This window comes from Talpa europaea (genome assembly GCF_964194135.1).
Source record: "Talpa europaea genome assembly, chromosome: 8".
Classification (NCBI taxonomy): Eukaryota; Metazoa; Chordata; class Mammalia; order Eulipotyphla; family Talpidae; genus Talpa; species Talpa europaea.
Window position 1 is genome coordinate 19,555,128 of NC_140075.1, and position 13,451 is coordinate 19,568,578.

The 13,451-nt window shown below is 54.0% G+C and overlaps 1 protein-coding gene across 1 annotated transcript; it reads right to left on the reverse strand.

Annotated features, from left to right (window-relative positions):
• Nucleotides 1-12,245: 12,245 nt before the first annotated feature.
• LOC311175198 (olfactory receptor 14A16-like) lies at nt 12,246-13,190 on the reverse strand (the record flags this gene model as incomplete). The annotated part of the gene is made up of 1 exon (XM_084240111.1): nt 12,246-13,190. One exon carries the CDS (start codon nt 13,188-13,190, stop codon nt 12,246-12,248), a length of 945 nt encoding a protein of 314 aa, XP_084096237.1.
• Nucleotides 13,191-13,451: the final 261 nt, after the last annotated feature.

Here is a 13,451-nt window from a genome sequence, read left to right on the forward strand (position 1 = left end):
CAGGGAGCTGGAAAGTCGCCGCCACCCTGTGCGCCCTCCTGGGCCTGGCAGGTGGGGATGGGCATGTGGAGGCAGGCGGGAGGGAAACCAGGAAGAATCCCCAGGAGCAAGCTAGGAAGCGCCTGGGTCTTCTGACACAGGGATTTGTTCATGTCTCTATAATTATTTTACTCAAAAAGGCCTTTTACTCTCAGCGCCTGTGACTCTCTCCTCACATTTGAACTGTTGTCGTGCTGTTAGGGGGAGAGGCTGTCCTGAGCAGACTCCATGCAGGCTGTGTGGACGCCAGCCCAGGCCACCAAGACACTGGGAACTTCAAATCCAAGGATCCCCACAGGGAAGTCGTGAGGACCTGAGGGCCAAGTCAGGCAACCATTTTATCTGTCTGTAAATAACACCAGCCCTGCTCGTGGGGTCTGGGAGACACACTTGGCTCCTGCTCTCGGCCAGGCGAGTTTGGTCTTGGCGGGTCATTCGGGATTCCAGGTCAGCAGAACGGGAAGGAGGCATTTAAGACTTTGGCTCCCTCATTTCTCCCTGAGTGCTCCATGACCTCATCCCCTTCCCTTGTCAATAAACCTTTGTTAACTGTGCTGTGTACCTGCAGTGTGGCCCTTTGAATTGCACAGATGAGGACCCACAGTTGCACAACCTGTTTTAGAGCAGGGGTGCCCTGTGACAGTGTGTGAGTGAAGGTTGTGTTTACCTTCCAATGTGGGTCAGTCCCGTGGCGGCGCTGCCCGGCGAGTCCGCAGGGTGGTCTGTGTCTCGGGCTCTGACACAGCAGTGTGTTGGACCCTCTCCCAGCTGTGGGTTCCCCCTGCACGCTCACTGACCCCGACCAGATCAGGCACAGACAACAAGGAGGGGGGTATTGGTGGTGGACACCGGGGATGGACAGTCCCAGGGCCCACATGCTGTCCCACCTGTGTCCGTAACAACCCAAGCCCACAGCTGCCCAGCGAGATGGTGCTGCCCTGAGGGAGGCGGAGCCAGAGGCCAGGGTTGGGCGGGGTTGGGGGCCCATCCAGGCTTGAGGGTGCACGTGGGCACTGACTCGAGGCCCTGCAGTAGCCCGGGTTCCTGGACCCTTTGACGGCCTATTACCCCCTTCTGGGCTTGCCCGCCCTGAGTCCATATGCCACCCAGCGCTTCCCGAGGGGCGTGATCCTGTGCCCGTGGGGGCCTGGGGACGGTCTGGGCCCCACTCAGACCAGCGTGGGGTGCAGCTTCACCCCAGCCCTGTGTTCACTGCCAGCCGGCAGGCAGCTCCACAGTGTCTGTGAGGCTGACGCTGGGCCCGCCTGACCTGCATCCAGACCTGCCCAGACCTTTCTCTCCTTTCCTGAAACCTCAGCCAGTGGCGCCAGAATCCCCAGGACCAGCTCCCCAGGGGGAAAGGGGTGGGCTTCTCAGCTGGGCCCGGGGCTGTTGGAGAAGCCAGAGCCCAAGCTGCCATCACTCCACTAGGTGTGATGATGCCCCTGGGGTTTGGGCAAAGGATAGTGATTGGCTTGTACAGGACACCTGCTCCCTGCCCTGGCTGGGCTCAGCTGCCCATGGGAGGGGAAGCTCCTTCCTGCACGACCCTGAGTTGTGGGGTAACAAGCTGTCCCACTGCTCACCAGAGACAGACAGATGGAGACTAGGAGACACCCCTCACCCAGTACAACAGCCATGTCCCAGGGGCCCAAGGCACTAGAGCGTGTGGAGAAAGGATCCCGTCACACTGCTGGGGAGACAGACATAGTGAAATTCCATGAGAGCAACCTGCATTTGCTTAAAAAATCCAGGACAGTTTCCAGCAGCAGGTCACAGGCGGGCACGGGTAGAGCAGGACTCCCCACGAACCCACGGCTCTGCGATCATCACAGCGGCATCATTCACAGCAGCCCCACTCGGCCCATGGGACAAGGACTAGATGGTGGTGCATCCACAGCAAGGGGACATGGACAGGGCGAGGGCAACGCCCCGCAAAAAGAGGGGGTTTGAGAAACGCACGCAGCAAAGCAGGTCAGACATGGACACAAACACTGGACGGCAGAGAACAGGCATTTGAGCGGGGAATCACTTGAAAAGACTTGGGGAAAAACCTCCTGAGGACTCTGAGAAGGTGGGGAGGGGCTGGGGACAAAGGAGGGGCTGGTGTCCCTGTGACACAGATACCTGTGAGTGTTTGGTTGGAGTACACGGGCATGCAATTGTAGATGTTCTGTGTGGCTGAGGGAAAGAAGGGCGAGCTTTACTTGTTGGTGTAACGGCCCTTCATGAGTCTACCCACAGCCAAATTCATGGCTTGGTTCCTCAGACTGTAGATGGCGGGATTAAAAGTGGGGGGCACCACCATGTAGAACATAGAAATGACCAGGTCAGACATGGACGAGGACCCTGATGTCGGCTTCAGATAAGCAAAGAATCCAGTGGAGAGAAACAGCACCACAACCAGCAGGTGGGGAAGGCAGGTGGAGTAGACTTTGGCCTTCCCTTCTGTGGATGGGATCTTCCTGACAGCAGAGAAGATGTGGATGTAGGAAATGACGATGAAAATAAAGCAACCCACATCCAATGTCACACCGATGAGAATAGGGACAAGTTCATTGATTAATTTTCCAGAGCAGGAAATAGCCAATAACTGGGGGATGTCACAGAACTGGTGGACCACGTTGGACCCACAGTAGAACAAGGAGAAGGTTCCAGCTGTGTTTATCAAGGAGATGACACCCCCACCCAGCCAGGACACAGCTGTCAGCTGCACACACCAGTCCCTGCTCATGATGACCTCATAGTGCAGCGGGTGGCATATGGCAGCATAGCGGTCAAGACTCATCACCGTGAGCAGGTAAATCTCTGTAGCTCCTGAAATAACCAGCATGAATACCTGCAGGACACAGCCTGGGAAGGAGATGGAGCTGCTGTGTCTCAGAGAGTTAGCAATGGACTTAGGGACCGTAGCTGATATAAGGCAGAGGTCCGAGAAGGAAAGACTCCTCAGGAAGAAGTACATGGGGGTGTGGAGGTGCCTGTCCAGGGTGGTGATGAGGACGATGAGCCTGTTCCCCAGCAGGGTGCACAGGTATACCAGGGAGAAGAGCAGCAGCGGGTGCAAGAAGCCCATGGTCCCCTGGGTGGGAAACCCCAGAAGGATGAATTCTGTCATGGCCGTGAGATTTGTCACACCTGGAGCCATCATCTGTATAAAAATATCAATCAGAATAAGTCATCAGTGAAGCCTATGACACCTAAAAGGACAGTCACAGGTGTGCCCCAGAGTTCACTCTCAGGGTGTGGCGTGGAGGAGCTCTGTGTCTCTCGCTCTCGGTTGAGCCTTTGGTTTTCAGCTCTAGAAACCCTACATTTATCACAAAGGATCTGGGATCGGGAAGGAGGAACATTATAGCTGATCGTAGGATTCTACTTTGGTTGATCTCATAACCTGACTGACAGACCAACCCTACAGCCCCAGGCCCTTGTCTCCCCCTCCTGCCCAGGCCCCAGCATCTCCACCCAGCACACCTCCCAGAGGTTGTCCAGGGCAAAGCCCCAGAGGACACGTGATCATGCCCAGCCCCTCCCCACCCTGGAGTGCAAGTCCCTGCCCCTCCAGCAGAGCCCTGGTCTGGGGAGGCCCACAGGGATGGGTGTGCAGCGAGATGGGGTGTGCGGGTCCCTGTTTTCCTGATCCCCAGGACCCGACACTGTCCTGGAACTGAATGATCTGTGCTCGGCGTCCCTGTGCGGCATGTCCTGAAGCCTCCTGTGTCAGATTCCTGCCCCCGTGGCCTCACTGCTGCCTCCTGGTCCGTCCCCTCATCTCCTCATCTCCCTGCCCCTGACTTCCCACATCTGAGGACCTAGAGACCACATTTCCCACAGAGTCTCCTCCTGGGTCACACCCACACATCCCTTCTGCAGGATGGGCTCGTCCACCCTGGGTCCCTCCCGGCCCCTCTGTCCCCCTGACTCATGCATATCTGTGCAGGGAGGAGGCCGCTCCTGAGCTGAGCCAGATGGTCTGTGCATGTGGCTGTCCCTGCTGATTCTAGGGCCCCGGGTCCCCCGGGTGCGGGTTTGTTCCTCCCCCCATGCCCGTGCGTGAGTGGAGATGTCTGGACACGGGGCAGCCCTGCCCTCTCTCCTCCTCCCCCTAATCTCGTCCTCTCCCCCCTGTGGGGTGAAGGAGGGGCAGGCCCTGGGAGGCAGGATTTTTTGGAGAATGTGCTGATATGAAATAACTGTAAGAATTTAGAGAAACAAGTATTTGTTATAATTAAAACAGGAAAAAATAATCTCAGAACCCTTTGTAACCTATGTAAAAACTTTTACAGGGATTTAGATACATATTTATATTGACAAAATTAGGTTTTACGTAGCTCTGTTGCTGTTTTGAGTTATAACACAACATTAGATGTGTATCTAACATTACATGTGTATGTCAACATAGATCATGGGAAAAGGACATGAATTTCTGTCCGATTTACTTAATTGTAATATGTTGTAATCAATATGTGTAGCTTTCCCTTCTGAACAATTGTATTATTTTAAATTTCTCTTGAGTTTCTTCTTTTCTGCTTCCTAAATGTGTCCATTAAGTTGATTTCATTTCACATTTATTTAGTTTCAACTCAGTTTGCAAAATGCTGAAATAATGTTTTTTATTCTATAGTTCCTGTAGATACCATAAATCAAAATATTATAAAATGATAAATGCAGTGAAGATCATAATATGTGGAACAACATAAAGTAAAAAATGTATTTTCTCTGTTAGAAACTCATCCACGCACAGCAGGGCATTCTGAAACTGAACTATTTGTCTGCATTTGTGATTTATTCGTTTTCATTTATAAGATGAATATTTTAACTGCAGTGATTTTGAAATACAAAATGCATTTTGAAACAATACCATGTGATTAAAAATATGTTACCTCAATAAAGAAAATAAAGTCACTATTGGAAACAATAACATAAGTATTTCTTGTTGAAATACTAACACTTTGATGTATGGGGTTAAATGAAATATGTCGGTAATTTAAAAATTAAAAATTTGAAAAACTTACTTTTTAAAAAAATATTTGAGGGCCTCCCCTGTTGGTGCAGGAAGTTGAGTGCCACGCTGTGAAACTGTCCGCAGCCTCTGCAGTGCCTATTAGATCCCGGCCGGCCGGGGAGGCTCCCACATGGTGCATAGATCTCTCCTGTTGTGCCCGTGCCCACTGCTCCCCTCAGCAGTGTATTTCATCGGTTTGCCTGTTCTGCTCCCCGCTCTGTCTCTGGTGAATCCTCTCACCCTCTTGCATATTGGGACTGTACCCAGGTTCTTGTATAAATAAATAAATCTTTAAAAAAGAAAAAAGAAAAAGAAAATTGTTTGACAGGCACGTCCAGACTGGCATGACACACCCTCTGGCCCAGAAGTTGCTTCCCACAAAACACTCGCCCTCACAGGAGGAAACACAAACCTCTCTTGATGGCCCCAGTCACCTGCTTCCCTCTGCTGTGCTGCCTCTGACATCTGGGGTCCAGGCCTCCAGCTCACTGACTCTGCAGATGGGTTGTAGGGCTCACTGTCTCATCCCCCACTCTCCCTAGGCACTAGCATGTTCACACTACCCTTCCACAGGGACCTCACCCGAAGGGGACTGGATAACCCTCATCCCTGTGGACTACAGTGGCATCCCCAGTAATGAGCCTCCAGAGTCAGTGGCCCATTCAGGGGTCCCAGGAGACTCTGCGACAAGGACCTGGTTGCCCCTCAGGCCCATCACCTCCCCTGACCACCGTGGGGACCTGAGTGTGTCCCTGTCATCAGAGCCATGGATGAGCCCCATCCACAGGGAGACGGAAAGTCACTGTCACCTGCTGTGCCCCCTCCTGGGGCCCTGGGAGTTGGGTGGAGGACGGGGCAGGTAGAAGGGAAAATAAAGGTAGGAAGGAACTAAGGAGCAAGGCGAGAGGAGAGAGGGAGTCAAAGGGCAGGGAAGGAAGAAAAGTAAATCTGATTTAGAAAGGAAGAAAAGTAAATCTGATTTAAATGAAGAGGGAAAGAAAACTGGGTCCTGTGAACTGCAGCCAACCCTCTGCACGTCACAGGCAGGGACCTGAGGACAGTGCCCCCCACACACTACCTCTCTCTCGGCCCTGCCAGCTGTGCTCTCCACCACATACCATGTTCCCTGCCAGTTCCCCAGTGGACGGGTTCTTTGGCACCTGACGCTTACTCAAAATTGACCAGGCATCACCCCTGGGTGATTTGAAGAAGCCCACTGTCCTCTTCAGCATCCCTTTCGGCTGCTTCTCAACCACTCAGGACTTCCTGACCTTGGCACCAGTGGTTGGCCTTCTCCGAGTTGGCTTCCTGATGCATCTCCTGACTGGCTGCAGAGACCTGGCGAGGGCGCCAAGCTCTGCCAGCCCTGAGCTGCTGTCATGCTGGCCCTGCCCACACTCTCAGCCATCTCAAGGGCTCACTGCCACGCCAGGCTGAGTGCACAGCAGCTCCTGCAATAGGCTACAATAGGCCAGCAAGGCCCAGCGGCCATTCTTAGATCTTCATGTCCCGGGGTCTGCAGATGACCCTCTCCCCCCAGGCTCCAAAATCAGCCATCAATGTGCCCAAGCCCCTGCCTTGGCAGGACTGTCTCTTGGGGTCATCAGTGTGATCTTTGTCACTGGGGAGCTCCAAATGATGGGTGGGGCCTCACTTTCCCTGTCAAGTCTGCAGCCTCAGGGGTAGTGGGCAAGTGCTTGTCAGGTTGTCTCCTCTCCGCAAGTATTTTTTATGTATTCATTTATTTATGCAAGCACTGGGTACAGTCAGAAGTGCGGGATGGTGAGAGAATTCTCCAGAGCCAGAGCAGGGAGCAGAGCAGGCAGACTGACAAAGTACACTACTGAGGGGAGCAGCGGGCGAGACAGGAGAGATCCACAGCGCCATGTGGGACCCTCACTGGTCATCTGGGATAAAACTGGCTCTGCAGAGGCTGCAAAAAGCTTCACAGCAGGCTCTCAACTGCCTGTGCCACCAGGGAGGCCTGATAATAGAATTCTAATTTCAACTTGAGTTTAGTTTTTATCACAATTTATTTTTTAAAGATTTATTTATTTATTTATTTATACAAGCACTGGGTACAGTCAGAAGTGCGGTAGGGTGAGAGAATTCATCAGAGCCAGAGCGGGGAGCAGAACAGTCAGGCTGACGAAGTACACAGCTGAGGGAAGCAGCGGGCAGCAGGAGAGGTCTGTGAGCAATGTGGGATCCTCGCTGGAGGCCGGGGATCGAACCAGTGCTGCAGAGGCTGTGGGTAGCTTTGCAACCCATCTCTCAACTACTGTGCCACCAGGGAGGCCCTTAATTTATTTTTTTTTTGATACTTAATACACACTGACACATTGTGCTAATGCCTAAATCACAATTATGAAGCATTATATATATCACAAATCAAAATCTGATGCTATTGAAATTCATAATATTTGGAAGAGTTACATTAAAAAAACATTATTTTCTCCCATAGCAATTCATCCAAGAATATGGGATTGTGGAAATCAGCAACTCGTGCATCTTTAGAATTTTATTAGTTTTTATAATCTACAAAATGAGTATTTTAACTGCTATAATAAGTCAAAATTGAATTTTGACATAGAAAAAATGTTCAATTCTGAATGGATTCTCCTCTATAAAGAGCTGGTAGCAGATACCTTCAGCCTTGGGGGGAAAGTTCCCGCTGACATGTCAAGTCTTTGTACTGAGGTTGTCCCCATGGCGGGACAGAGGGCGTCCCGGCCTCTCACGCCAAGGTCAGGGCTCGTGGGGAGCCTCTGAGCACTCACAGGTTGTTCCACCCCATCCTGCGCCACCTCATGGACAGAGCAGGACCTCAGGGCTGGGCTATTTGAGCTCTGGAGCTGGTGTCTGCGTGTTGGACACTGTCCAGATTCCAGCCCTCAGGGACCTTCCTCCAGAGGGACAAGTGCCCTCTTAGAGTTGACCATGTTAATGGGCATCATCCTGTACCACATATCAGTGAGCAATTCCTTCACTGAGGGTGCCAGAGGCAATTTTGTGAGTTGTTCACACCTGTGTGGAAGGACTGCGGCTCCTCTTCCTCCAGGCTCCATCATCCTCCACTGACCAGTAGCGGGGGACCTGGGTGTGGTCCTCGTGATGAGCCACTTCCAAAGGGTGCTGGAAATTCACTGTTACCCACTGTGTGCCCCCCGTGGGGAGACCTGAGAGAGGGGTGTGAGGGGTATGGGGAAATGTGGAGGCAGGAGGGGGAGAGGAGGAAAACCAAGAAAAAATGTGAATTTGTTCATGTTACTAAATATTTTTATTTAAATTCCACTTTATTCACCACACCTATAAATGTGATACAACCTGAACCCTCGTGTTCTACTAAATCTTGTGTTTCTCTTACAATTTAGGCAAGTCCCGAGGGGCTGCTGTCTTTGGCTTGTCCACTTCCTGGTCTGTGTCTTGGGCTCTGAGACAGCAGTGGGGGGATCCTCTCCCAGGGGTGTCCCCCGCGTGCTCACACCCACCAGGGCGGGGTGCACGGACAAGGGGCTATTTGGGAGGGAGACAGAGCAGTGCTGGGCCACATGCACCGTCCTGCCCTGGGCCGGGTGTCCGCCAGGCCCTGCCTACGGCTGCTTCAGCAAGATGGTGCCCGCCACGGCGGGGCTGAGCTGGCCACCCTGGGGTGGGGGGGGAGGGAGACGCAGCCCGGGCTGTGCTGTGCTCAGAGGCGCTGCTCCAGGCCCCGCTGCCACCGGCTCCTGACCCCCCCCCCAAAGTCTCCAAGCCCGTCGTGGACCTGCCCGCCCTGGGCACACTCTGCCCTGTGTGCCCGGCGGGGTCAGCCTGGCCCGTCCACAGGCAGCTCGGGCTTCAGCGCCTGCCCCGGCCCCGCGTCCACCCGCGCCGCCGGCCAGCGGCTGCCGTGCGGGCGCCGGCGTCTCGACCAAGGGTGCCCAGAAGCAGGCGCTGCCCCAGGCGCGCGGGCAGCTCTGGCCAGCGGTCGTGGTCACCCCCGGTCACCGCGCGGCCGGGCGCACGGGTCAGGGGCGCTCGTGCGAGGTCCCTCCTGGCCCGGGGCGGCATCAGAGCTGGAATGTCCCCCGCTCCGGGGGTCCGGACAGCACCCCGCTCTGAGGTGCGGGCCGGGCCTCGGGCCGCCTCGGCCAGCGGGGACGCAGGATGGACCCGACCCCGAGCCTGGACAGCGTCGGCTTCTCTGCCCGCCACTGCGGCGGCCAAGGCGCCTCTTCCCCTCAGCTTCTGTGTCCCAGTCCTGGACCCGAGCGCGCGGTCCCCCTCTCTTCAGAGCCCACCCTGCTCTCCTAACTGGCCTGGCTCCCACCTCAGGCCGCCGCCCCGCCTCCTCCCGGGCTCCTCCCTTCAGCCGCAGGGGCGGAGCCTCTCAGGCTGCCCGCCCTCAGCCCCATAGGACTATGACGCAACCCTGCGTCTGATTGGGCCCAGCCCGTCCACCCCTGTGCCCAATTGGTCCATGCCCCGCCCCGGAAGTGCGGCTCTCCATAAAAGGGCCTTGAGGCGCCAGGGCCTGAGCAGCTCAAGGTGGAGCCTAAGAGAGGCCGCGCCCTCCCACACAGGCAGCTCCGGGAGGGGGTTCAGGGGTGTTGGATGCCCCTGACACCCTGGGTCCAGCCCGACCTGCCGGCGCACAGGCCCAGCTCAATGCCTGGAGCTGCCTCTGCCGGTCCCACTGCCCGGAGACCCTGCCCCCGCCCCTCTCTCCTCAGGTGACTGTCCACGGCCCGGCCCTTCCCTCCTCGGGGGAGTGTCCACGGCCCCGCCCCGCTCTCCTTGGTGAGTGTCCATGGCCCCGCCCCCTCTCCTCACGTGAGTGTCCACGGCCCCGCCCCCTCTCCACGGTGGAGTGTCCACGGCCCCGCCCCCTCTCCTCAGGTGAGTGTCCACGGCCCCGCCTCCCTCTCCTCACGTGAGTGTCCACGGCCCCGCCCTCTCTCCTCGGGGGAGGCCAGCTGACCAGACCCCTCTCCTCGGTGAGTGTCCACGGCCCCGCCCTCTGCCTCCCCACGGGCCAGTGACCAGGGCCCAGAACCCGACACCGTGGCCGGGACCAGGCTGGCCAACCCACGCCTCTCAGGTCCGTCTCTGGCCACGGCAGAGCCACCGCATGTCCACCACTCGGGCCATCCGGGCCTGACCCCGCAGTGGTCACCTGGGGCAGCCCCGCCCTGTGGTCGCAGAGGTGGAGGCAGATGGGGAGACGCGCAGATGAGGTGTCCCTGGGCTCCCCCTGCTACGGCGTATCCGAGGCCATCACCCACGGGTGGACATGGGCAGCACATGTGGCCCCATCCGCCCCTGGTAGGCCAGCAGCGGAGTGACCACGCCGGCAGTGAGAGGGCCAGTGCAGGCCCGCGGGCCGGGAGGACACATAGGACAAGTCCCAGAGCCTCCCCGATGCGTGTTTGCCTTTGACTGAAATGTGGGTATTTGCGCCCAAAGGGCTCTGCGAGGTGGACCTGGGCCCCAGGGCAGCAAGGGTTGGGAGGGTCAGGAGACCGCCACTTGGAGAGGGGGGCTGGGTGAGGCCGGGCTGAGGGACACGGCTGCCCAGCAAATGACGTTATATCCCAAAGGGGAAGGCGACTGTGATCTCATATTATCACTGAAATGATAATTACTTTGACTCATTTTATTTCTGTTTCTTTTTTTTTTTACAGATTTATGTATTTATATATAGAAGGGCTAGGGTACAGGCAGAGGTGTGGAGGGTGAGAGGATTCCCCAGAGACAGAGTGGGGAACAGAACAGGCAGACTGACTGAAATCCACTGCTGAGGGGACCAGTGGGGAGACAGGAGGGGTCTGCTGCACCGTGTGGGTTGCTCCCTGTCTGGGGATGGAACTCGTGCTGCATGGCTACAGATAGCTTCCTAGTGCTGCGCTTAACTCCTGCACCACCAGGGAGGCCCCTACTTTGAGTGATTTTCTAGCTCATGTTTTATTCTGAGATTTGAATGGACAGTCAGGTCTTGTGGTTAACTACATGTGTTATCATAAGAAACATTTTCATGGACAAATATGTGATAATCAGTCAGGAGAGTTTGGAGATACAGTGACCTGCTCCCAGAGAAAGTGCATCACCCAGCCCACATTCTCAGTGTTAGGGAAATAATATGGGAACCTCTGTGCGTGCAGGGAGATGGGTAGAATTAACAAATATTGCCAGGCTTTATTCTGCATAATGTTTTACATAATAAAGAAAGCCTATTTCCCAAAGTAGAAGGAAAATGAACTTTAGTTTAATCTACATGAAGGTCGAGAGGAAGACCTGGTATAGAATCAAGATACAATCTGGGAAACTAAGAAACATAAAAATAAACACAACAAATTAAAAATTATAAATATTTAAGTAGAAATGTAGTTCTTCAAAGATAATTCATATAACTACTTTTGAAAACACCACATTGAGGGTGTGCAGTCACATTGGCATCCAAAAGGCATCATAGAAATTAACATTCCATCCATTCCAGGTTTCACTCATGGATTCCTACTACCAGAGGAAGCTTCCATACTTCCACCTCTGGCAGAGTCAAGTGTGGTTTCCTTTGTCCTTTGAGCAGGAACAGGAAATTCTCCTAGAGGAAGACGCCCCGTGAGGAATCGTGAAGGATGGGGGGGCCCACTTTCTGTCTCCCCTCCCCTATACAAGGATGGGACCCTCAGTGGAGAGACACAAAAGCTGTGGGTACTGAGTGCCCAGGACTGGGGTCCGTTGAACATGTGTTGTGAGGACAGTCCACATTTACCACTGCTTCATTTTATGGTAAGTTGGTGATGCGTGAGTTCATTCTTTCTACACAGAATACAAGGGGCCATCAGTGGAAAAACATAGGCTGAGGGAACCGAGCATCCAGCACTGTGGTCGCATGACCTTGTGCTTCTGAGACAGACCTCCTTTACCACTGCTTTGTTTCACATAAATGTTGGTGATGCGTGAGTTCTAGAACATTTTCCTAAGCCACATGCATTGTTTTCAATCATGAGGGGGAATTCAGTTTATGAACATCACACAGCTGGAGTTTTGGCAAGTGAAAGCAGTTTAGGAAACTAGAGCTTATGGAATAATATGAGAATATAAAATTCTGGAAAAGGAAAATCCTAATGCAAGAAATCTGTACTTTATAAATGATCACATGAAGAGTTAGAGGGAAAAACTGAATAAATTGAGGGTTATAATTTTAGATTGTGATATCTCACATCTTACAGTACTGGCCCTTCATCAGTCTCCCCAGAGCTGTCTTCATGGCTTGGTTCCTCAGACTGTATATGATGGGATTAAAGGTGGGGGGCACCAGCGTGTAGAACATAGAAATGACCAGGTCAGACATGGACGGGGTCTTTGAGGTTGGCTTCAGATAAGCAAAGCATCCAGTGGAGACAAACAGCACCACAACCAGCAGGTGGGGAAGGCAGGTGGAGTAGGCCTTGGCCTTCCCTTCTGTGGATGGGATCTTCCTGACAGCAGAGAAGATGTGGACATAGGAAATGATGATGAAAGTAAAACAACCCATACCCACTGTCACATTAATGAGAATGGGGACAATTTCGCTCATTTCATTTCCTGAGCAGGAAATAGCCAATAACTGGGGGATGTCGCAGAAGAACTGATGGACCACGTTAGAGTCGCAGTAGGACAGGGAGAAGGTTCCAGCTGTGTGCATGACAGCATAGAGACCCCCACCCAGCCAGGATACAGCTGTCAGCTGCACACACCTGTCCCTGCTCATGATGACATCATAGTGCAGCGGGTGGCAGATGGCAGCATAGCGGTCAAGGCTCATCACCGTGAGCAGGGTCATCTCTGTACCTGCTGACATAATCATCATGAAGACCTGGAGGACACATCCCGGGAAGGACATAAAGCTGCTGTGTGTCAGAGAGTTGTCAATGGACCTGGGGACCGTGGCTGAGATGAGGCAGAGGTCCGAGAAGGACAGACTCCTCAGGAAGAAGTACATGGGCGTGTGGAGGTGCCGGTCCAGGGTGGTGATGAGGACGATGAGCCCGTTCCCCAGCAGGGCGCACAGGTAGACCAGGGAGAAGAGCAGCGGGTGCAAGAAGCCCACGATCCCCTGGGTGGGGAACCCCAGGAGGACGAATTCTGTCACGGCTGTAAGATTGGTCACTGTTGGAGACATCATCTGTATAAAAATTTGAGCAAAGTAAAACATGAGTGAAGCCTTCCAGTCTGAGTCTAGATGACACCAGCAAGGACAGTCACAGGCGTGTCCCAGAGGTCACTTTCAGGGTGTGGAGTGGAGGAGCAATGTGTGTCTCGCTCTCTGTTGAGCCTTTTGTGGTCAGCTCCTGAAAAGCGCCTTTATCACACAGGATCTGGGATCAGGAAGGAGGGACATTTCAGCCAATCATAGGATTCTGCTCTGGTTGATCCATAAACC